This window comes from Saccopteryx bilineata, chromosome 5, assembly GCF_036850765.1.
Source record: "Saccopteryx bilineata isolate mSacBil1 chromosome 5, mSacBil1_pri_phased_curated, whole genome shotgun sequence".
Lineage (NCBI taxonomy): Eukaryota > Metazoa > Chordata > Mammalia > Chiroptera > Emballonuridae > Saccopteryx > Saccopteryx bilineata.
In genome coordinates this window covers 262,938,701-262,960,124 of record NC_089494.1, presented here as the reverse complement: position 1 = coordinate 262,960,124, position 21,424 = coordinate 262,938,701, and the positions used below count along the sequence as shown (strand labels likewise).

The 21,424-nt window shown below is 61.4% G+C and overlaps 1 protein-coding gene across 2 annotated transcripts in view; it reads right to left on the bottom strand.

Moving 5' to 3' along the window:
• SORCS2 (sortilin related VPS10 domain containing receptor 2) overlaps positions 1-21,424 on the bottom strand; it is a 368,252-nt gene that overhangs the window by 118,233 nt on the left and 228,595 nt on the right. For both annotated transcript variants that reach the window (XM_066233323.1, XM_066233322.1), the window contains exon 3: positions 17,872-17,971. In XM_066233323.1, coding sequence (XP_066089420.1) covers positions 17,872-17,971 — 100 coding nt within the window. The remainder of the gene's footprint in view (positions 1-17,871; positions 17,972-21,424) is intronic.

Below are 21,424 nucleotides of genomic sequence, written 5' to 3'. Positions count from 1 at the left end.
AAAAAAATACATAAAATCAAGGAGCAGTGCCGTGGAGAAACCTGAAGACACCACCTCAGCCAGGGGACCCCGGTCAGCCCCGGCAGTGTAGGTCACGCTGACGGTCCCGAGTCCTGGACGTGACACCGTGTGACGGAAAGAGCACTTTACCTCCGTGGTCTCTCCCTCCCCAAAGTCCCAAAACCCACCGTCCCCAAGTGCAGCACTGGAAATACATCACACGCGTCATCCTCAATGAGGGACCTTGTTCTACAAAATTCCCGACCACGACTCTTAAGAAATGTCAAGGTCCTTGAAAGCAAGGAGGAGTCTGTAAAGTATATAAACTGTCCCGCCCTAGAGCAGCCCCAGGGGATGCAACTGCGAGCTGTGCGGTGGTCCCCGGGGACGCACCACGGAGCAGAAACGAGGCATCAGGCACAAACGGAGGGACGCTGAACACGGCGTGGGGTTTGGATAATTACACACTGGGACGGAGGCTTCTGTGTGAGAAAGTACCAGTTGGACGGAAAATATTCATAACGGGGGAACCGGTGTAGGGGGTAGAGAAACTTTCCCTACTCTCTTGACAATTTTGCTACGAGTCAAAAACTCAAAAAAAAAAAAAAAAATCACCTGGAAAATAAATATGGATGTTGGAGTCCACAGACCTGTGTCCAAGTCTTAGCTCAGGTAGGGACTGGCCAGCAGGGTGGCAGAGGGGGTCAGCGTCCCCAAACATCCGTGTGTCCCTGCGCCTCCCGGTCGCCCTCGGGGCAAGCTGGGCCGTGTGACCAGCTCCAGCACCGTCTGTGAGTGAGGGGCGCCTGTCACTCCCTTACGAAGGAGGCTAAGAACCACGCACCTCCTCCTAGAGGCAGGGGGGCGGCCAGCGGGCCTCGGGACTCCCCCGGGGGGGGGGGGGAGAGTGATCTCGTCCTGCGTTGAACGACGAGGTTTGGGGGTCTGTCTGTCTTTCACGGCAGCTGGTGCGGACATCTCCAGCTCTGACCTGCCGTCTGGAGCCTCCGCTGGTCAGTTTCCTCATCGGTGACGTGGCGGGGATGCTGGGCCCGTGGGGTGGCAGGGTGGTAGGCCATCCAGGCTCCGGACGTCACCGTGAGGCCCACGGCTGCCTCCACCATCATCACATCTTCATCTTCCTCTTCCTGCTTATCGGCCTTGTCATCATAATCATCTGCTGTCGTCATCACTGTTCTCGTCTTCATCATGCTAATCACCATCACCACCATCATCCTCACTGTCACCACCCCCTCACCGTCGTCTTCATCACCCTCATCTTCGTCACCACCATCGCCACACCACCAGCACGATCGCGACACTGTCACCTCCGTCACCAGCAGCGTCCCCCCCCCCATCTGATGAAGAGACAGCCCACATCCTTTATCTCCACAGCGGAGCAAGCCGCCTCCCTCCTCCCTGTCTGTCCGTCCGTCCGCCTGGGAAGACGGCTGGGAGTTCCTGTCCCCGGGGCCAGTCCAGAAGCTATTTATTTCAAGTCATGTCCCCATCGATCCCCAGTCAGCGCAAACAAATGTGACCGACGCCGGTGGAGTCCCCACAGAACCCGGAAACGTCAGCGGGCCCCGCCCTCCACACCTTGCGCCAGCACCAGCCAAGGGGTGAGCCATCCCAGCGCCCCGAGGACACAGGGGAGCATCAGGGGGCGGAATTCACCTCAAAAGGCTGCCCAGGCCCTCGGTCTCGTCACAGGGGGCCAAGCGGCCACTTCAGAAGGTCAGCTCCCGCGATCAAGTGCGGCACACGGGACCCTGCTGGTCCCGCTACCTCTGTCCAGCAGCCTCCCGGAGGGGCATTTTCTCCTCATTAGTGCGACCCTGTGCCTCTTGTTTCTGAGACGCAGTATTTGTCATGCTCACTCTGACAGTCATCGTGTGATTTCACGTGCACTGTTCCCTCTCTGTCCTCGAAGCGCCCACGGAAGCAGCTGAACGGCTCTGTCTGTGACCTGCCCGGCACCCCTGGCCCCAGGGGACCCGCCCGACGCCCCCAGCCCCAGGGGACCCGCCCGACGCCCCCGGCCCCAGCGGGACAGTCCAAGGGCAGAGATTTGAAGCCAGGCTCGTAGCCCCACGGCCCACCCCGCACCAGGACACGGTACGGCCACCAAGCTCCCAGCGAAGCAGGGAGACAGGGGTCTCTCTGTTCACGGCTGAGAAGCATCCTCCGCGCTTAAGCTAACCTGTGCGCAGTCTCCCCGCTGGGCTTCTTTGTGTGAACGCAAAAACGCTCCACTTGGAAACAAACAAAGAGAAACACCATCCAATGTATTAACTGGACATTCTAAGTTTCATAACACAATTTCTAGCCAGGGCAAGTTCACTGGGATTGGGGTGCTGGCATCTTAGCCCTACTGCCCCATTTGTGCCACTGACTGAGGTCCTTCCTCTGTGTTGACCAACGTTTAAAAACATGACCAGACTGTGTTGCATCTGACAACACGGACGTGCACGTCAGATGAACAGGCGAGACCTTGTGCCTGTGTGGGGAGAGGTGACACCTGTTCTGTGTGAACTGGGACCTGCAGGACTCAGCACCCTGCCCAGCTGTGCAATACAGGCAGTGAGTCCCCCGTCAGGGGAGGTAAGTAAGCAGAGGCGGATGGCATCTTTTCAAGGCGGGTTCTCCTGGGAAGGGGGGCTGGGTCTGACTCCGTTCCAAAACCCCGGAGTTCTGGGAGCTGCTCCAAGTCTCGGTCAGCAGTGTTGTCCAGCCAGTGGAGGGGGAAGAGCCCACGTTTTAAAGGAAATGACCCCCAAAAGACTTTCCTCGGCACGAGGACGGCGGTGAGACATCTGGCCGACAGGGAGCTGACAGGAAGGAGAGGAGACGAAGCCGTGTGGACTTTAGTGGCAGGTGGCACTGTTGTACCAGGCTTGCCCCAGGCTGGTCACTTACTCCCAGAGCCTCGGTTTTCTTGTTGGTAAAGTGAGAATGAAGGATGAAGGCTCCGGAGGGGCTGCTGGTGTGGACTCCTGCGTCCCCCAGCCCGAGGGGCCCTGGCCCAGGCAGCAGGTGGATTGAGGGATACCCCTCAATCCCTGGGCAAGGGAGTGAGACGAGGATGCCCTGCATGCCCCCCCTTCTCTCCTGCCTGCTCTGCAGTTGCATTCCTCACCCCCTCTGTGCCAGAGCGAGGAGGACACCCATCCATGGCGGCCCCTTACTCCAGAGCAGGAGTCAGCAAACTGCCCACCCGAAGGATAAACCTGGCCTGTTTTGTACACCTGGATAACCAAAATCTTTTCTAAAACATTTTAAAAAGCATTATGCATTGGATGCGTGTCCCCTGAAATTTATATCCTCTCTGCAACCCCAGAATGTGACCTTATTTGGAAATGAGGTCTTTGCGAATGTGATTAATTACAGTGAAGGGCTGGACCCAAAACCCAATGACTATGTCCTTAAAAGAAGAGGCGAATTTGGACACACACACACACACACACACACCATCATTAAATGGCAGAGAGGTTGCAGTAACATGGCCACAAGCCGAGGGCTGCTGACACTGCCCACAGCTGAAAGAGCAGTTCAAACGCTCTCCAGCGGGCACGGCCCTGCCACACCTTCGTATCAGACTTCCGGCCTCGAGAACTGTGACAATGTCTGTGGTTTCAAGCCTCCTAGTTGGCGGTCCCTTTTACGGCCATGCCGGGGGACTCATACAGGTTGATATTAAATCAGTATACATCAAAGCAAAAGCACAGAACAATGTATAGCAGAGACAGCACTTGCTCCACACAGCCGTCACTATCCAGCCCTTTACAGAAACAGTCTGCTCTCCGCCCCGGCCTTCGTTACCCAGGAGAAGCTGCTATGGGAGCCCAGAGGAAATGCTCACTGAACGCCAGCTGTGATGACCTTGGCATCCCGTCTGAAACCACTCTGGCCTGGGCCAGCTCTGGGGGCTGCAACTCAAACTGCCTGGGGCAACCTGGGAAGGCTTCAGGGAGGAGGTGACATTCAAGTGGCTCATAGGGTGGGCCGTGGAAAGGGCTAGACACAGAATCAGAGAGCACAGGTGTGAGTGTAGGTACCCCTCCACTGCCACCCATGAACGACTGTCCCCAAAGTGAACGCCCTCTTGCTTCCAGAAGCCACTGACCAGAAGGGCCCGCTTCCACGGAGCTGGGCAAACCTCCACCTGCCCAGGGCCGCGGCAATGTTTCTCTCCCCACTGCAGCCGCCGCCGGAGGGCCACGAGAAGACAGCAGCACGAGCGTCTGGGGCACGGAGCGGGCAGCCAGGCCGAGCGTCCAGCGCCCTCACAGTTTCTTGACCAGCCTTTGAACTTGGTTGTGCCGGGGCGTGGGGGGCAGGGAGGAGCCTGCATCTGTCTTCTGGGTCGGATGACGAGCCTGGTGCTGTCATAGATCCCGCACGCACCTGCCTCCTCTGGTGTGCTCCTCCCAACAGCTCGTGGCACGGGGGATGCTGTCGTCTCTTCAGTGGTGGGAGACTGTGTCACCTGGGCAGGCCGCCGGGCAGAGGGCACAGGTTTGTCTGTCCAGCAGCCGGTGGCACGGGGGATGCTGTCGTCTCTTCAGTGGTGGGAGACTGTGTCACCTGGGCAGGCCGCCGGGCAGAGGGCACAGGTTTGTCTGTCCAGCAGCCGGTGGCACAGGGGATGCTGTCGTCTCTTCAGTGGTGGGAGACTGCGTCACCTGGGCAGGCCGCCGGGCAGAGGGCACAGGTTTGTCTGTCCAGCAGCGGGTCCGCTCCTTCCCCCGCCGCGGTCCCCCAAACACGGCGAGCTCTTCATGGCGCCTGCAGGCGTGCGCAGGGAACAGAGGCTGCCTCGCCCCGCCCCAGTGGGGGCTTCCCGGCCCCAGCCACACAGACGGGACGGGACGGTGAAACGGGGCGAGCAGACCAGTGAAGGTAATGACGAGCCGTTCTGGAGGGCTGGGCAGCTGCATTTTTCCTGCACTTCCAAACCACAAGGAGGCCAGTGCTTGTGGGTCCCTCCCACGCCCCCAGCACTCCCGCGTGGCCTCCGCGCTGGCCTCCCTGCCTTCAGCGCGGCCTCCCCAGCAGCCACGCTGATGATGACGATGGGTTTGTGGAGGGGGGGTCGCTGCGTCCAGCTGCTGGGTTCTGTGTCCTGAGGGGCAGCTTATTCATCTCATAGCCACCTGGGGGTGGGGACTACTGTCACCCCACGTTACAGGTGAGGAGCCCGGGAAGGTATGGGGCATGCACAAGGTGGCACGGTGGGCTCTCACCCAGACCCCTGGTACTGTGCCACCCCTGCGGCCTCTCGACCCGGCCAGCGCAGCTGTTCAGGCAGCTGGAGCGTCCCTGCAGGTGGTGATCTGCACCCTGGCCTTCCCTGGGGCCGTCCTGGGGCCTCTGCCTGTCCAAGGGTGCCCATCCCTCTCCATGAAGCCCCGTGTGACTGCTCAGCTGGAAGGGCTCCGGTGTCCCCTGGGTATGCCCTGCCCCCAGTCCGCCCTTTCCGAGGTGTCACTGTCACTGACGGTTCCCTGCAGTGGCTCGGGGTGTCCACCAGGTCAGGCACCGCTTCACTCCACTCCTGTCCAGCTTCCCAGAGGCAGGCCAGGCCTGGACTAATCCGGGGTCAGAAAGGGACCTGCCGAGTTGGTGCCCAGCTCAGGGGGCTGCAGGAGAGTGCCCTGTACAGGGAGCCACGGGAGCCGGGGGACACTGGTGGGCACAGGGACCAAAAGCCTTCCTCACGGGGGAAGGGCAGGCAGTGTGGGCTTGGAGGGCAGAGCAGAGAGGGCAGGGGCCTGGTGGAGTGCGGGTCGAGGGCAGAGCGCCCCAGGAGCCCACTTCCCCGCAGTGCTGCCCAAACAGCAAAGGCGCAGGAAGGGACGATCCTTCCCGGGGAAGGCATCGCACGGCCATCTCTGCCCCCCTCCTTCACGGCACTCTCGGGCGCCCGGGGGTTCCCAGAGCTACCTGCAATGCAAGGCGCTTCGGAAGGCTCAGACCGAGGAGGACGGCCCTCTCCCACGGGGCCGGCTCAGGAGAAGCTCAGACACTATTCACTGGATGAACAAATGACTATCAACAGTCTAGCCCAGAGCAGCGCGCCCACTTCTCAGCCTCCGAGCTTCGCTCTTAGTCCCACCGACGTCGTAAGTGCGATGAAGAGGGGGTCCCCGCGCTGCCGGGACACCGCGCAGTCTGCAGGCACACGGGGGCCCTTCCTTACCTTGCGTCATTTGGATCTCATGAGAGCCAGAACCCAGCACAGGGCCACCAACCCCGGCTGGCAGACAGATAAAGTCACGGAGGCTCAGATACAGAAGCGACCTGCACCCCCTCCCCCGCCACGGGCGCTGAATCTCGGATGAGGCTAAGAGGAAGACACAGGGACCTCGGGCACTTGCTACGAAGACTGATCAATCGATTGGTTGAACTGAATGGATAAATTCAGCGACTGTAAGGATGGGATTAGGTTTACTATACAACTTCAGGTCCCTGCGAGCACATTAGAGGCACCAGCTGACTTATGAGCGACTGATAAGCTAATGCTCCCCTCGCCTCCCCTTCCCCTGCCTGCCACAGAGAGCTGGACGGGCGGAGCGGGCCGGGCCCTCCCACCACGGAGCTCTCCCAGGGCAGTCTCCCCTACCCTGGCCCTGCGTGCCTGGCCCTCTATTCCATCTCCGAGTGACCCTGCACAATCCTCATGGGTCGCCCCTTCTCTGGAAAGCCTGTCACCCAGCCGCTTCTCCCCCCAGACAAGGGAGATTCAACTGCCCCTTCCCTGTGTCCCTGCGAGAGGCATTTGCATCGGGACAACTGCCCTCCTGTATGTGACGTTTACACACTTGTCTCTCCCACTGAGCAGAGTATCTCAGTGTGTACCTGGCACAAGTGAAGTGGATGAGGAGTGAAGGAAGGAGGGGAGGGAGAGGGAAAGGGAGGAAAGACTAATGGATGGGCGGATGGATGGATAGGTGGTGGATGGATGGATGGGTGGGTGGTGGATGGATGGATGGGTGGGTGGTGGGTGGATGGATGGGTGGGTGGATGGATGGATGGGTGGGTGGTGGATGGATGGATGGATGAGCAGATGGATGCGTGAATGGATGGATGGGTGGATAAGAGTGTGGGTGGGTGGGTGGGTGGGTGCATGGATGGAGAAAAGGATGGATGGATGAATAAGAGGGTAGGTAGGTGGGTGCATGAATGGAGGGAGCGAGTGAGGGAGGGAGGGATGGATGAGCAGATGGATGCGTGAATGGATGGATGGGTGGATAAGAGGGTGGGTGGGTGCATGGATGGAGAAAGGGATGGATGGATGAATAAGAGGGTAGGTAGGTGGGTGCATGAATAGAGGGAGCGAGGGAGGGAGGGAGGGAAGGAGGGATGGATGGATGGATGGGTGGATGGATAGATGAATGAGTGATGGATAGATGGATGGGTGGTGGATGGATGGATGGATAAGCAGATGGATGCGTGAATGAATGGATGGGTGGATAAGAGGGTAGGTGGATGGGTGCATGGATGGAGGGATGGATGGGTGGTGGATGGATGGGTGGATAAGAGGGTGGGTGTATAGATGGATACGTGAATGGATGGATGGGTGGATAAGAGGGTGGGTAGGTGCGTGGATGGAGAAAGGGATGGATGGATGAATAAGAGGGTAGGTGGGTGCATGAATGGAGGGAGCGAGTGAGGGAGGGAGGGAAGGGAGGGATGGATGGATGAGTAGATGGATAGATGGAGAGCAAATTCTGGAACCTAGCTGCATGACTCCATGTTCTTTAACTTATCCACACTCTTCTTGTGAAAACCTGCGTACATTTTCCACCAGCCCGGGACCGGGTCTTGGTCTTCTCCATGAGTCTCTCTTAGGAGCCACTGATTGTTACGATGTTAGCATGTGATATGCAGGCTGCTCCCAGGGCCCCTTACGCACTTCAGAAGCACCCTTCCCTGCTGGGCACTTGCTATGCTCACCCCTCTCTCATTATTCCCTTTGAGCAGGTTCCCCAGAGGGCTCTGCCTCGGCTGCCTGCCACCACAGTGGCCTTTCTCCAGGTCTCTCAGCCTCAGGACCTTTGCACCTGCTGTCCCCTTCCCACCATTTCACCTGTGCAACTCCTACCTTCAGATTTAAGCCCAAGTGCCACTTCCTTCAAGGAAAACCCCCACAACCATCGACTAGAGTGACTTTCAAAGCGACGCATTCTCGCACGGGGGCGTTTCCTCCAGCCACCAGGGTTTCTGTGTCGTGTCTGTTTGACTGAAGGCCGCCTTCCGCTGGGGGAACGAGAGCATAGATGGTGTCTGTCTGCTCCCTGTCCTTCTACAACACGACACACGTGCACCGCACGGGTGACTGAAGCCATGGTGCGTCTCCCCATCTGTTGGCATTGGGTGGGAGGAGAGACTGGCTGGTGCCTTGTGTCCCCTCACTCCCTGGTCTGCGCAGGCTGGTGGGGGTTCAGAGGGGTCTCCTCTGGGTCCTGTGGGGGAGGGGTCGAGGCTACGCCTGTCTTTGGAAATGGCCCCTGCTAGACAACACCATCAGAATGCTGCCTGCTCTGGCATTTGCAGACAATTTCGGCGGGATTGCTGCTAACTGCTCTCCGGGAAAGCGTCCATTAAAACAAGAGAGTTTAGGCCCTGGCTGGTTGGCTCAGCGGTACAGCATCGGCCAGGTGTGTGGAAGTTGTTCGATTCCCGGCCAGGGCACACAGGAGAAGTGCCCATCTGCTTCTCCACCCCTCCCCCTCTCCTTCCTCTCTGTCTCTCTCTTCCCCTCCCACAGACAAGGCTCCATTGGAGCAAAGTTGGCCCAGGCGCTGGGGATGGCTCCTTGGCCTCTGCCTCAGGCGCTAGAATGGCTCTGGTTGCGACAGAGCGACGCCCCAGATGGGCAGAGCATCATCCCCTAGTGGGCATGCCGGGTGGATCCCGGTCGGGCGCATGGAGGAGTCTGTCTCTCTGCCTCCCCACTTCTCACTTCAGAAAAATACCAAAAAAACCCCCAAAAAACAACAACAAAAACCCCAAGACAGTTCAATAGCGACACACACGCAGCTGGAGGTTCCGGATGACCCGTCTCTGATGATTACCGTCACTTTCGGACACAGGACGTGTTTACCCTGCAAGGTCATCTGTGTGTTGGAGATCCGGACTCCGGTTTCGGGGGGAGGCCTGAGCAGGGCAAACAGCCAGACGGGGCTTCTCCCCTCGTCCCCGGGCGCTGAGCCAAGGGCAGGTGTGGCCAGTCTGAGCGGCCGAGTCCAGGGCATCGGCAGCTGGGAGGACGGCTGTGCAGATTCACCGGAGAGTCGGCACCGCGGCTGCCCAGGCACTCAGCTCCTGCTCCCACGCAGCCCTTCACATCCGGACAGGTTAGGTCACCATGCCGTCCCCCCTGGCTCCAGCCCTGGGCCGGCCCTCCCTGCGTCCCTCTGCGTGGCCGGCTCAGCGCACACAGCGCTGCTCCGCGAGAGATGTCCTTCCCCGGGGCTCCCGCAACTCTGCAGGTCTGCGTGTGGCAGGTAACTAACTGAGCATCCTGCGTCTCTGCCGCTGTGGGAAGCGCCTCGGCTTCCACAAGCAGCGGTGAGTGTCCGAGCCCTTCCGCCCTCTTCTAGGACACCTGCTCTTGGTCCCGGCCAGGAAACCCTCCCCGGCAGGAAGGTCCGAAAGACGCGCTCTGCTTCGTCTTCTCGAAACGAAGTTTTACGGGTTTGAAGTCCACTCTGTTATATTTAAAGTTAACATGGAAAACATGTCTGTAGTGGCCTGATTCTGACTCTTCTACAAATCACTGTCTCTTTTCCCTCATTAGGAAAGAAAAGAGAAGTCGGACAGTGAGGACAGGCTGAGCAAGGGCTTTCTTCCCTCCAGGAACATGTCGGCTCCCCAGCGCCTGTGACGAGGGCTCCGGAGGCCAGCCGCCCACCAGTGGTCCTCAGGTGGCACCTCTCCCTCCCTGCCTGGCATGTCCCTCCTCGCTGTCATCCTCCCGTCGTGGACCTGAGCCCCTTCCATCGTGAGAAAGGTTAAGTTCATCCTCCACGCCCTGACCCATTCCTCCGCGGGCTCCCTTCTGCCTCCCCTACCCCTGGAACGCCTTCAGCTCCGTCCCTGCCGTTTCTAGCGTGGGACACGCGTTCCCCCTTCTCTCGGGGAGCTGAGCTCCACCGCCGTGCTTCCTATGCACCTGCCACCCACCGCACACGCCCCTGGCGCCTCTGCGGGGACCTCATGTCACGAGAGGCAGCCTTCCCGTGGGGTTCCCGCACCTGGCTTCCTGCCTGCCGGACTGGGCACACAGAGGTTCCGCGCTGTGTGGGGAGGCGGGGCGCGCACAGAGGTTCCGCGCTGTGTGGGGAGGCGGGGCGCGCACAGAGGTTCAGCGCTGTGTGGGGAGGCGGGGCGCGCACAGAAGTTCCGCGCTGCGTGGGGAGGCGGGGCGCGCACAGAGGTTCCGCGCTGCGTGGGGAGGCGGGGCGTGCGAAGGAGGAGCACGCCCACTGCCCTGGGAGAGCCGTGCACCCTGGAGTGGACACCGCCCCAGCGGCACTGGGCCTGGACGGAGTGTTTCCCCGCCTCTGTGGGTGGGGTGGGCTGTGCTGCTCCGTCTCCAGCGCCTGGCTGGGGCAAGGCCACGGTTCCTGGCATGGCCTCTGTCTTCACAGTCAGTTTAGGGGACTCAAGGAAGCTCAGGGCAGGGGCTGACATGGTCTTGCCGAGAAATCAGAGCCGTCCCAGGGAGACGCGCCCAGCCCTGCTGTCAGCATGCGGTCGCCCGCTCTGCCTCGGTGAAGGCACAGGTGACCAGGGGCACAAAGACGCCTTCCTGGGAATCTCCGCCTCCCACAGGACAGCCAGGAAAACACCTGGTCAGCTCGGGGTCAGAAACCCCAGGGACGTCACACACGCAGCAGAGGACCTGCCCCAGCTCCCGTGGGCTCTCGTTCTCGGGAAGAAAGGGTATGCATCTCCCTGCCGGTTTCACACTTTGTTGAAAACACGGTAGGACTTTGGAGTACGTACAGCGGCTAATTTGTATGAAACAAATAAGTACTTCATTGCTCTCGAATCACCTGACGGTTAGAGTGCCCACCCAGCCGTGGCCGTAGGTGCGAACCCACGGGCTGTGCGGAGCCGTCTCGCCGCGCCTGCAGCCGTTGGGAACGCCACCAACTGCAGCACGGCAGCTCCGCGGCTACGGTGTGATCACCCGCGTAATTATCTCCTATACCCGACTAATCGACTAATACCGTGGTGGGGTTATTTGTGTGTGATGATTTATTCATGCTTCTAATCACAGCATCCTTCCACAGGGTGGGACCCGGCACACACAGGGGGACGCTATTCAACTCTTTTAAACGACACAGAAGTCACCTGACAGAAGCTCCCCACCGGGCTGCCCGGAGGTTGCCCCCACATGGAGAGACGGCACAGGTCTGGGGCAAGGGGACTGGGAAGTCACACCCGACACCGAGTTCATGGAGGACGCCTTCTGGCCCAGGACGCACGGCGTACCCTGTGTGAGGACCCTGGTCGGTCTTCTGTCCTGGACTTTGAGACTCACGATGGCCGGACGCTTGGCAGGGCCTTGTTTCTATCGATGGTGCAGAGGGGCGAGTGCCTGGTGGAGTGGGCTAGGAGGACAGGCCCAGTGCTATGGCCCCTCTGGCCAGCGGGGGAGGAACGGCCACTCCCGAAATGGGGCGTGGAGAGGAAGGTGACAAAGGGTAGAACTTCCTAATGCTGAAAACGCCCCACCACTGGGGGTGGGAGGGGGTCTCGAGCCGACAGTCCTTGCGTTTCTGAGGGAGCCCCCTGTGGCCACAGACCCACAGGCCCCCCTATGAAGAAGGGACAGATGGAGGGAGGGCGGGAGGGAGGTGACACTGGTCAGGAACCTGCTGTGGGTGCCTCTCTCCCCTCTGGCCATGCCTGCACAGCCCCTGAAAGGCTAAGGACGTGACAGCAGGTCCTCCGAGTGGCCGCCGTGACAAACCACGAGCTCAGCGGCTGCAAACAGCGCGGACGTGGTGTCGCGCGGCTCTGGAATCAGGAGTCTGACGTGAGCCTCATGGGGCTAAAGGGAGAGTGCCGGGGGGCTGGCACCTTCTGGAAGCTCGGAGACGGTCTGTCCCTCTGTCCCTGGCCTTGTCCAGCTTCGAGAGGCACCCGCATCCCTTGGCTCGTGGCCCCTTCCTCCATCTGCAAAGTCTCTGTCGGCATTTAGGACAACATCCACGGGATCTGGGGGTTAGGATATGATGACTTTGGGGAGCAGGGGCAGAAGGGGACATTATTCAGCCCACCAGAGTGCACTGGAGATAACACAGCAACTGAACACCCCTAGGGCCTGCTGTCACCCACCCATCCATTGTTCACGGTGGGAACCAGGACACCCAGAGACACCTTGGCTTAAGTAGGAGGGCCACATTTGAACCAAGGCCCTGGCCTCCCAAGCCTGGACTCTCCACTGTGCTGGCTATCCCATCAGACAGATGGACAAAGGGCTCAGACACTTGGACGTTCTGTTCTCCCTGGGAGTGGATAGCCATGTGGTCCCCTCAGCGGTGGACTGTCCTGTTGGAACTATCCAGAGAGCTTCCTGCCTTTAAAAGAAGTGGGGACATGATCTTTCCTAGACATGAGGGTGGGGATGTCTTTGGAGTCCATGCAAGGGCCATGTGGCTCCCTCGGCCCCCGCAGCCGGCCACAAGACAGAAACCTTCTTGTCCTTCTCGATTCGACCTGGTGTCTTTCCGATAGAGACCTCTCGCTACTGCTGGCCTGTGGTGATTTCTATGGATTGCCACCAACAGCCTCTAACTGCCACCCAGCCCCTTACACGGCGGTGCTGGAGGGCCGGCAAGGCCAGGAGCCTGCACCCCACCACCCTACCACCCCCAGGTGCAGAATCCGAGGCTAGAGCGGGGTCCCTCACCTCCTCGGGGTCCCTCACCTCCGCGGGGTCCCTCACCTCCTCGGAGTCCCTCACCTCCGCGGGGTCCCTCACCTCTGCCTGGCACGGCCAGAGAGGCACCACCGTGGCGGGAAAGTGAACACTTGTGCTTGAAATACAAACACACACAAGGAACAAAAACACCCCCCTCCCACCTCCCACGGGTGTGAAGAGTCCTGGCTACTCCCCGGCGGCCAGCAGCCCTCCCTCCCACCTGGCCCCGCTCCGGCCGTAAGCAGCGCCACGCCCGAACCACAGTGAACTCACTCCAGCCCCGCGGAAGCCATGCTGGAGCTCACCCCGCTCCTGACCCCACCCCACACTGTACTGAGGGTTTTCACGCGCCCGGCACTGCGAGCCGACATAGTGCCTTCCGGTCCAGCCACAGGTGCTGTGAGGTGGTCGCCCTGGGTGGGCCCGGGAGGCAGAGATGGACGCGGTGCCTTGCTGGCCCCGCCCGGAAGCCCCGTGTGTTTGGAGAGAACGACGGGAGGTCCTCGCGGAAGCCCCCGGTTCACGCACGCGTGTGCTGCGACACGCCCAGGCCTGGCGCACAGAGCGCTGTGTCCCAGGGCGGTCGTGGGGCCTTGGGCTGGGCCTGTCGGGGCTTTCTCCCTTCCACCCAAAGGGGGGGGTCTGTCCCTGGAGGGGGCCTGCTGGGGTTAGGGACGACCCACGTGAAACCCCTGACTCGGAGGGCGGGCGTCTGAGGAGTCAGGGGCCCTCGGGGGCCGGGCGCTCTTCTTCAGGGTCAAGGGGACGCTTTGCTCTGTGACACTTTGAGCTTCCCGAAGGCGAGATCTGGATCAATTCATTTCTCCAGCCCGAGCGCCCGGCGGGAGCCATTCCCTCAAAGGCCTCGGCTGAGTGAGCGGAACGGATAAACACACGAATCGATGGGGATCGTGTCCTAACCCTGCTCCTCGCAAGTAAGGAGTTGAGTGTCTAAGGTGGGGAGGGGGCCGTGTTGGCGACTAGGCCGTTGTCCTGAGTTTTAAAGCAGTAGCATTCTTCTAGGTCCTTTGACAAAGGCTTTTGTTGAATGCGTGTGTATGCGTGTGTGTGTTAGAGAGAGAGAAAAGGAGAGAGCACGCACAGTATTTTAGTATTCAGAGCAACACCGATACATCGTGGAGTAAAATAATCCACATAAATATTTAACGTAAATCATGACACTTGAAAGCGACCTGTGCCTGGGGCCAGCTCCTCCGGGCCATGTGAGCACACCCTCTGCCCGCCCCCGGTCAGAAACCGCTCTAGCCCAGAGCCACGTGGAACGTGCAGACATCCTGGGAAGGCCTAGGGGGGCGTGCCTGGGGACTGTCAGGCCTGGGGTCTCGGGCTGTGCCGTGACACCAGGAGGACACTGTGGCCGTGATGCCGGGGCCGGAAGCTCGGGTTATACGCCTGGTGAGACAAAAATAAAAGGGAACTCATTTTTGTGAGGCGGGTTGCAAAGTGGCCTCTTAAGAGGCCATAAAGTGCCGCCAGGCCTGTAATTGTTGCTGAAGTAGAATCCTAATAGTGTTTGCCTCTTCCTGCAGCACCTGTCCACTCTGCGACAGCAGGGGAGGCAGCCGCCCACACGCTTCTGCAGGTGGCCGCAGACACTGCCCCAGGTCAGGCTCCCTCCAGGGTGAAGCCTCCTTGTAAGGCCAACTTGGGCCTCCCTCCCTTCCTCCTTCCCTCTCTCCCTGCCTCCTTCCTCCTTTCCTCCTTCCCTCTCTCCCTGCCTTCCTCTCTTTCTCCTTCTTTTCTATTAATTTCAGAGAGAGAGAAAGGGAGAGAAAGAGAGAGAGAGAAACATGAGTCTGTTGTCCCACTCATTTGTGCCTTCACTGGCTGATTCCTGTCTGTGCCCTGACTGGGGATCGAACCTGCAACCTTGGCATTATCTGTACGACGCTCCAACCAACTTCACCCGGCCAGGGGTCCTTTTCTTATTCCTCCCACGAAAGCGCAGCAGGAGAGGTTCAGTTTTCAGGGCTCCTCCAGAGCCTCCAAGGTTCTGGAAAGTTAGGATTGTTTGCCCCGTTCACCTGTGCATCCTGGGGGCCCTGGCGAGGACCCCGGCACACGGCATCTACTCAATCCACATTGAACGGCTACGCGATTGGACGGGTTCTCTCTCCCCAGCAGCGAGCACGCAGCCTGGCGCACAGTAGGGCCTCGACCCGCTCCCGCTGAAGGGATGGGAGCTGGGGAGAGAGCCAGACACGCAGAGGCAGAGGCAGAGGGGAACGGGGTCCTGCCCACGGTGTCTCAACCCCCTCCCAAAGCTGCTGTTCCGTTGGGAGGGGGCCTAGGAGTCGGGAATGTGAGAGCTGGGAGGGGTTTTGGGGAGCCTGCGGTTGAAGCTCCTTGTCTGTGACCAGGAGGCTGAGGCCCGGGGAGGGACGAGGAGCTGGCTGCCCAGCCGCACGGCTCTGCTGGGGCAGCCACAGCACAGCACAGAGCTGCAGGCTTCTAACCTCCACCAGTGGGCTGGGCTGTGCTCACACAGATGTGGGAACCCCAGCTGCTCCCCATACCTTTGCTGAGTGTGACTGGGGGTGCTCCGGTGGCTAGCAGGCCCGGGGTTCGAATCCCAACCCAACGCCAGGCACAGAGGGACACTCAACACTCTGAGTGCATTGGCAAACGCCTTGCTACCTACCAGCTGGGTGATCTCGGACAAATCTCCCAGCTTCCTGAGCCTCAACTCTCTTATCTGGGTAACGGGAGTGAGGCTACAAACCCCAAAGTCATACGCAGATAAATGGACATGACTGACATCTGGCCTGTTCCACAGAACTGACCACCAGGGGGTGGCTTAGGAACCAAGCCACTAGGAACAAGCAAATAAATTAGTACGATGAGGATGGAACACTGGGCGTTACAGTGAATGGGAAGCTCCTTCCCGGAAGGGTCCCTCCCTGTTCCTAGCCCACTGCACGTGCATTTCCTGAGAACTGGCCGCGTGTGCACAGCCCGGGAGCCCAGCGAGCAGGCGGCAGGCTGCCTGGCTGTCCTTCCTCCCTAGGACACCGCTGCAAAAGTTTGAAGCCCAGTCCGAGGTCCCTGGGCCTTCCCTCCACCTTCGCCAGCCCCCGGGGCTTCCCCACCGCTTGCTTGATGTAGTCTCACATCATTTTTATTTTTATATTTTTTTGTAACAGTGACAGTGGCTTTTCTGCTTCTAAAAGCATTTAAAACCAGATCAAAGCAAGTTCCACGCCCCCACAACCCCCAAGAGCAGGGCCAGCGCTGGACAGAGAGCACACCGCCTCCCAGGCCCCGACCTACGCAGTGCACATGCGCTGGCTCGTGCAATCCTCATTCAGCTGTGACGGCCCTATGCACAGACGGGGAAACTGAGGCAGGAGAGTAAAGGTAGTGGCCCACAGTGGTCCCGGTCCTGAGTGCTGAAGGTGGAGCTCAGGCGTCCCTGTGCCCTCAGCTGGGGTGCCTGGACCCGCCGTCTTAGCAGGACCTGTCCCCAGCCCCTCTCGGCACAAGTCCCACAGCTGTTTGGAGAGAGGGGCCGGCGTTTCATTCCGAGGTGACTGCTCAGGCGGCCGGGAGCGTCTCCACGAGAGGAGAGAGCAGCTGCCTTGCCGGTTAGTCAGGGAAGGAGCTGCCTCTGGGCTCCTGGGACCGTCAACGAACTTGTGCTCACCACGCAGAGAGGCGGGCAGGGCGGGGGCGCAAGGCTAGAGCTGGTCTGGTCAGTTCAGAACCAGCACACGGCCCTATGGCTCCAGGACCAGAACCGGGCCCCGCCCCCAATGCCGCAGCCAGAGCCACAGAGGTGATGCTCCCAGGCCGCCTGCCCCCGCCCCGCCCGCAGGTGCCCACTGCCTTCCCCTCCCCAGCCCTCCCGCCGGCCACACCCTGGGCCCCAGCACCACGGCCCCCAACACAGGCTTCCCAGTTCTGCCCTTCAGGAAGCTTTCACAGTGTAAAAGTCAAGGAAAGAGACAAAAAAAACACCTGCTTTGGAAAGATGACATCCCATTAAAAAGTGCCACTGGGACCCGTGGGCAGTCCCGCTGAGCAGACCGGCACGGCTCATTCCCGTGGTCACCACTCCACGCCGGGGCTGTGGACCCTGCAGGACCTGCCACGCACAGGCAGCTGCCCACGACTGCTCTGAGCCGCGCCATCGGCGGTGACAGCAACCATCAGACCCCGCGTGTCCCCAGCACGCCTGCCAGCAGCCATGACACCCCGTCCGGGATGTTCGCATGTGTGACGTGTGACGGTTTCCCTGGGCTGCACACGGCCCCGCCGTCCCTTGAAGTCACCCTCAGGGCATCTCTCCATGCCCGTGGACATGCGTCCTGCGAGGATGCCCCGGGCTCTGTGTTCCCGTCCCAGAAGCCATGACGCTCCGTGCAAGCCACGGTTGCCTCACGCATGTCCTACGGGCCCCCAGGTGGCCAGCAGGCCAGCGGGGATTTGCAGAAGGGCCTCTCAGGAACCTGGTGGGGACAGGGCAGCCCTGAGGCAACAAACTGCCCCTCCCGCAGCCAGCAGACGGCGAGGATGGAGACACACTCAGACCAAAAATACAGAGCGCAAAGCTCAGCTGAAAATGCGAAGCCGAACTGAAACCCAATAAAACAGAAAAGCCTGCCACAGAGCGGGGATGCTTAGCCCTGCCTGGGAGGACCCCAAACTGGCACGGGAGCCTCGATCCTCACAAGGACCCACACTCCTCTCTGTGCCCAGGGCGCTGCCTCCCGGGGCAGACGACGGAGCACCGGCCGGCACACAGCGCCTCTCCCGGAAGGCTCCGTGGGTCGCTTAAAACTCGCTCAGCAGAACGCGTGCAGGCGCAGTGGTCTGGGTGACGCCGGAGAGAGAGGCAGCCTGGGCAGCAGCGGCCAGGGTCCACCGCAGGATCGGCCGTGGCGAGCGGCGCCTGGGGGAGCACCTACCTTCTTCCTGTTTTTCGGGCAAACGTAGAAGGTGTCGATGATGGTCGTGAAGCCTGGCTGGAGGGTGAGCTTGATGTAGGTCGTCCCGTAGTCCGGCGACCTGGGGGGGACAGGAGCACAGCCGTCAGTGACCTGCCCCTCGAGGGGCAGATGGACCCCGATCCCACACGGTCGGCAGCACGGCCGCACGTCAGGGTGGGCGCAGCACCCAGACACCCTCCACGCAGTCCTCCCTCCCTCCTGGCATCGGGCTCCCCTGGGACACCTCGCAGGCGGCCGGGCCTGGGGCTGGGACCTGGAGGCATCCCCTCGGAACGGCAGCCGGTCCCCCCGCCGAGCTGCCTCCCCTTGGCGGTCCACAGCCGCGCCCTCCCCTCGTTTCTGCCTCTGCTACGCCCGCATGCCGCCGCTCATGACGGGCCTCACGCGTGCCAGACGCGTCCGGGTCCTTCCGTCCCTTATTCCTCGACAAACCCTGGCAGACGACCGTGTCACTGCGGCCACCACTCAGATGACCGGAGGACCAGGAGGAGGCTCAGAGGGCAGAGGCTCCCGACCGAAGCCCTACGCAGAGCTGGAGCCCTGTTTGCTCCGGCTCGCTGGGGGGCCTCCGAGCAGCCCGTCTCTGGACCCTAAGCTCCCCTGCCCACCCTGACCACGCGCCCACAGGACGGGCACCGGATGTCCAGTGCTGAGTAATCATACCCGAGCCCGGTGAGGCCGGCTCCCTCCTCAGTACGCCGGTGCCCCACCCACGGGCCCCCTCCCTGGTCTGTGCCCTGAGGGCGCTGGGCACCTCCAGAGCTCCGACCCCCAGCCCACAGCACGAGGGAGGGAGAGAGAAGTCAACAAGGGCGGCTGCACATCTATGCTCGGAAGCGACGGACATGTCAGGTCAGGACGTGGAATTGATTCCACGCGGGAGCTTTAAGTGCCGGCAACCCTGAAACCAACGGTCCTTAGCATCACCCCACGAAAACGCACTGTGACCCCGAGTGCGCCGTGCCGAGGACGCCGTGACGCAGAAGCCTAGGTTCCAGGACACTCCGAGAGCCTCCCCATCTTCCGACGGGCAGGAGCCGAATCCACGGTGGGGACAGGGACGGGGACAGGGACGTGGACAGGGACGGGGACGGGGACAGGGACAGGGACGGGGACGGGGACAGGGACGGGGACAGGGACGGGGACAGGGACAGGGACGGGGACGGGGACGGGGACAGGCGTGAGAAGAGGCTTCCCTCCCATGCCCCCCCTGCAGCCTGTCCACCACCTGATCGCTGGTCTCGTCACCGCTGAGACCGGCCTGCAGGGGCCGAGTTCCCAGCTTATGTGAGGGGGAGTCTGCTGGAACCTGGGGGAGCCTGTGCTCCAGGCCTCAGACCCCAGCATCCTGTGGGGCCCATGTTGTCTACCATGTGGCCTCAGCAGCCCCTCCCCCTCCCTGAGCCCACGGGGGCGGGGCTGGGGTGCCCATGCTTCTCAGACTTGCCCAGTGCTGTTGGGGGCCCAGTGGGCAGGCCTAGCACCGCTTCAGGGTAAAGACCCTAGCCCCAGAGTGTTTAACTCCACCCCATAATAAACCCTTAGTGGTTTCCACGGGGACACATTTCCCACCCCTTAAATCTTCAAGTGAAACTGAGTCTCCTTGGCTCAGGGCTTAGTGTCCACATGGCCCCATGGCCCCAGAGGTCAGGTGCCTCCCAGGCCTCAAGGTCACAGGGTCCCTCCCAGGTCAGGATGGAGCCCACCCCTCCCCTCTCCCTCTCCCAGCTCCTGATGCCCCGGGGGTCCCCCAGGGGCCAGGCCAGGACCCTCGGTGCTCTGCCCGCCCCCACAGGAGAGGACAAGAGAGCCCCGGAGGTGGGATTAGGAAAGGACTTCTTCAAACCTCAGAGAACTGATCTTCCCACGAGTGGAGGCTTGATCCGGACGCCCCGCAAAGCCTAGAACCCCAGAAACAACCGGCTGTGTTTACGGCCTGAGGCACAGAAGCGACCCCTGGGCCCCCGGACCCCTCTTCCCCCCCTCACAGGACATCTCTGAGACCTGCCACTGGTTCTGTCTCTGTCTCCCAGACACCCCGGAATCCACTCCCCCTCCCCCGCCCCTCAGCCCACTGCCGGAGGAGCCAGCTGAGACCTGCTCACCCAGGGCACGCGCTGAGGGTCCCTGCCGCAGGGAACATCCGCCCTGGGCACGCGCTGAGGGTCCCTGCCGCAGGGGACGTCCGCCCTGGGCACGCGCTGAGGGTCCCTGCCGCAGGGGACGTCCGCCCTTGGCACGCGCTGAGGGTCCCTGCCACAGGGGACGTCCGCCCTGGGCACGCGCTGAGGGTCCCTGCTGCAGGGGACGTCCGCCCTGGGCCCCGCTGCCCAGAACCCACATCCTGGGGGGCGGGGGGAGGCGGGTGACAGAGAGCGGACAGTGTTCGGCCATCAGAGTGCCATCCCAGAGAGTGACAGGAGGGCCCAGGGACAGGGACACAGAGGAGGAAGAAGGGGGGAGAGTGCTGTGTGCCTGGCTGGGAGAAATGCCCCCCCCCCCGAGTCTGCATCTACCCAGATTCTGGGAAAAGGAACCTCTTTCAAAATCAGGTCTTTGAACATGGAGTCAAGTTAGAAGGGGGTCCCACTGGAGGGGGGGGGGCCCATCCAGGGAGGGGCGTCAGAGAACAGGGAAATTCGGACAGAGACACAGACACAGGGAGGACGTCCTGTGACGATGGAGGCAGACAGACGAGGGACCAAGGGTGGCCGGCCGCCAGCAGACGCTGGGAGAGAGAGGGGCCCCGAGCGGACTGTGCCCCCCGAGCCCCGAGGAGGAACCCGCCCCGCCCACCCCTGGACGCCCCACACGTGTGGGCGAGGAGTATCTGCTGCTGTGAGCCAGCCAGCGGGGGCGGTGGGACAGGTGACAGAGGCAGGCAGGCTGGGGGGGCGGAGTGGGGACAGGTCACCTGTCTGGGAGGTGGAGTCAGAGGACGTGGGATGGGTGAGGTGTTAGGGCATTGGGTGGAGGGAGGAGCCAGAGTGACACCAGAGTGACACCAGGTGACACCGAGCGAGGATGGGGCAGTGCTGCCCAGAGGGGACTGAGGGCTGGGGTGCAGGGGCAGGACAGCCCCCCAGGCGGAAGCGTGCTCACCCGGCACCCACCAAGCCTGGGGGACAAGACAGAGCTCGAAGATGGGCCAGTTCTCAGCACGCTCTCCACTGTGGCGGGGGCACCTGCCAGAGGAGTCCCCTGACCCTGGGAGGCGGGGAGACTCCGTGAGTCTGGCTTGCTCAGAGCCCTGTGTCCGGACCCACACCCCACACTGTTACTGATTTTGGGGGCTCCCTAGTCACACGCAAGGTGTGGGCATTGGCTTCCCCTCTGAGGCATCAGAGGGTTGGAATCAGGGGTCCCTGGGTTCCCCATCAATAGAAAGGCTAGGGTCATGTGCCCTTAACCAGTGAGCCCCTGCCTGTTACCTGTCTGCCCAGCGTCCCTTGGGAGGCCAGTTCCCGGGGACACCCCTGGCCCAGACCCCATTTTCCTGGTGGGCTTCCAG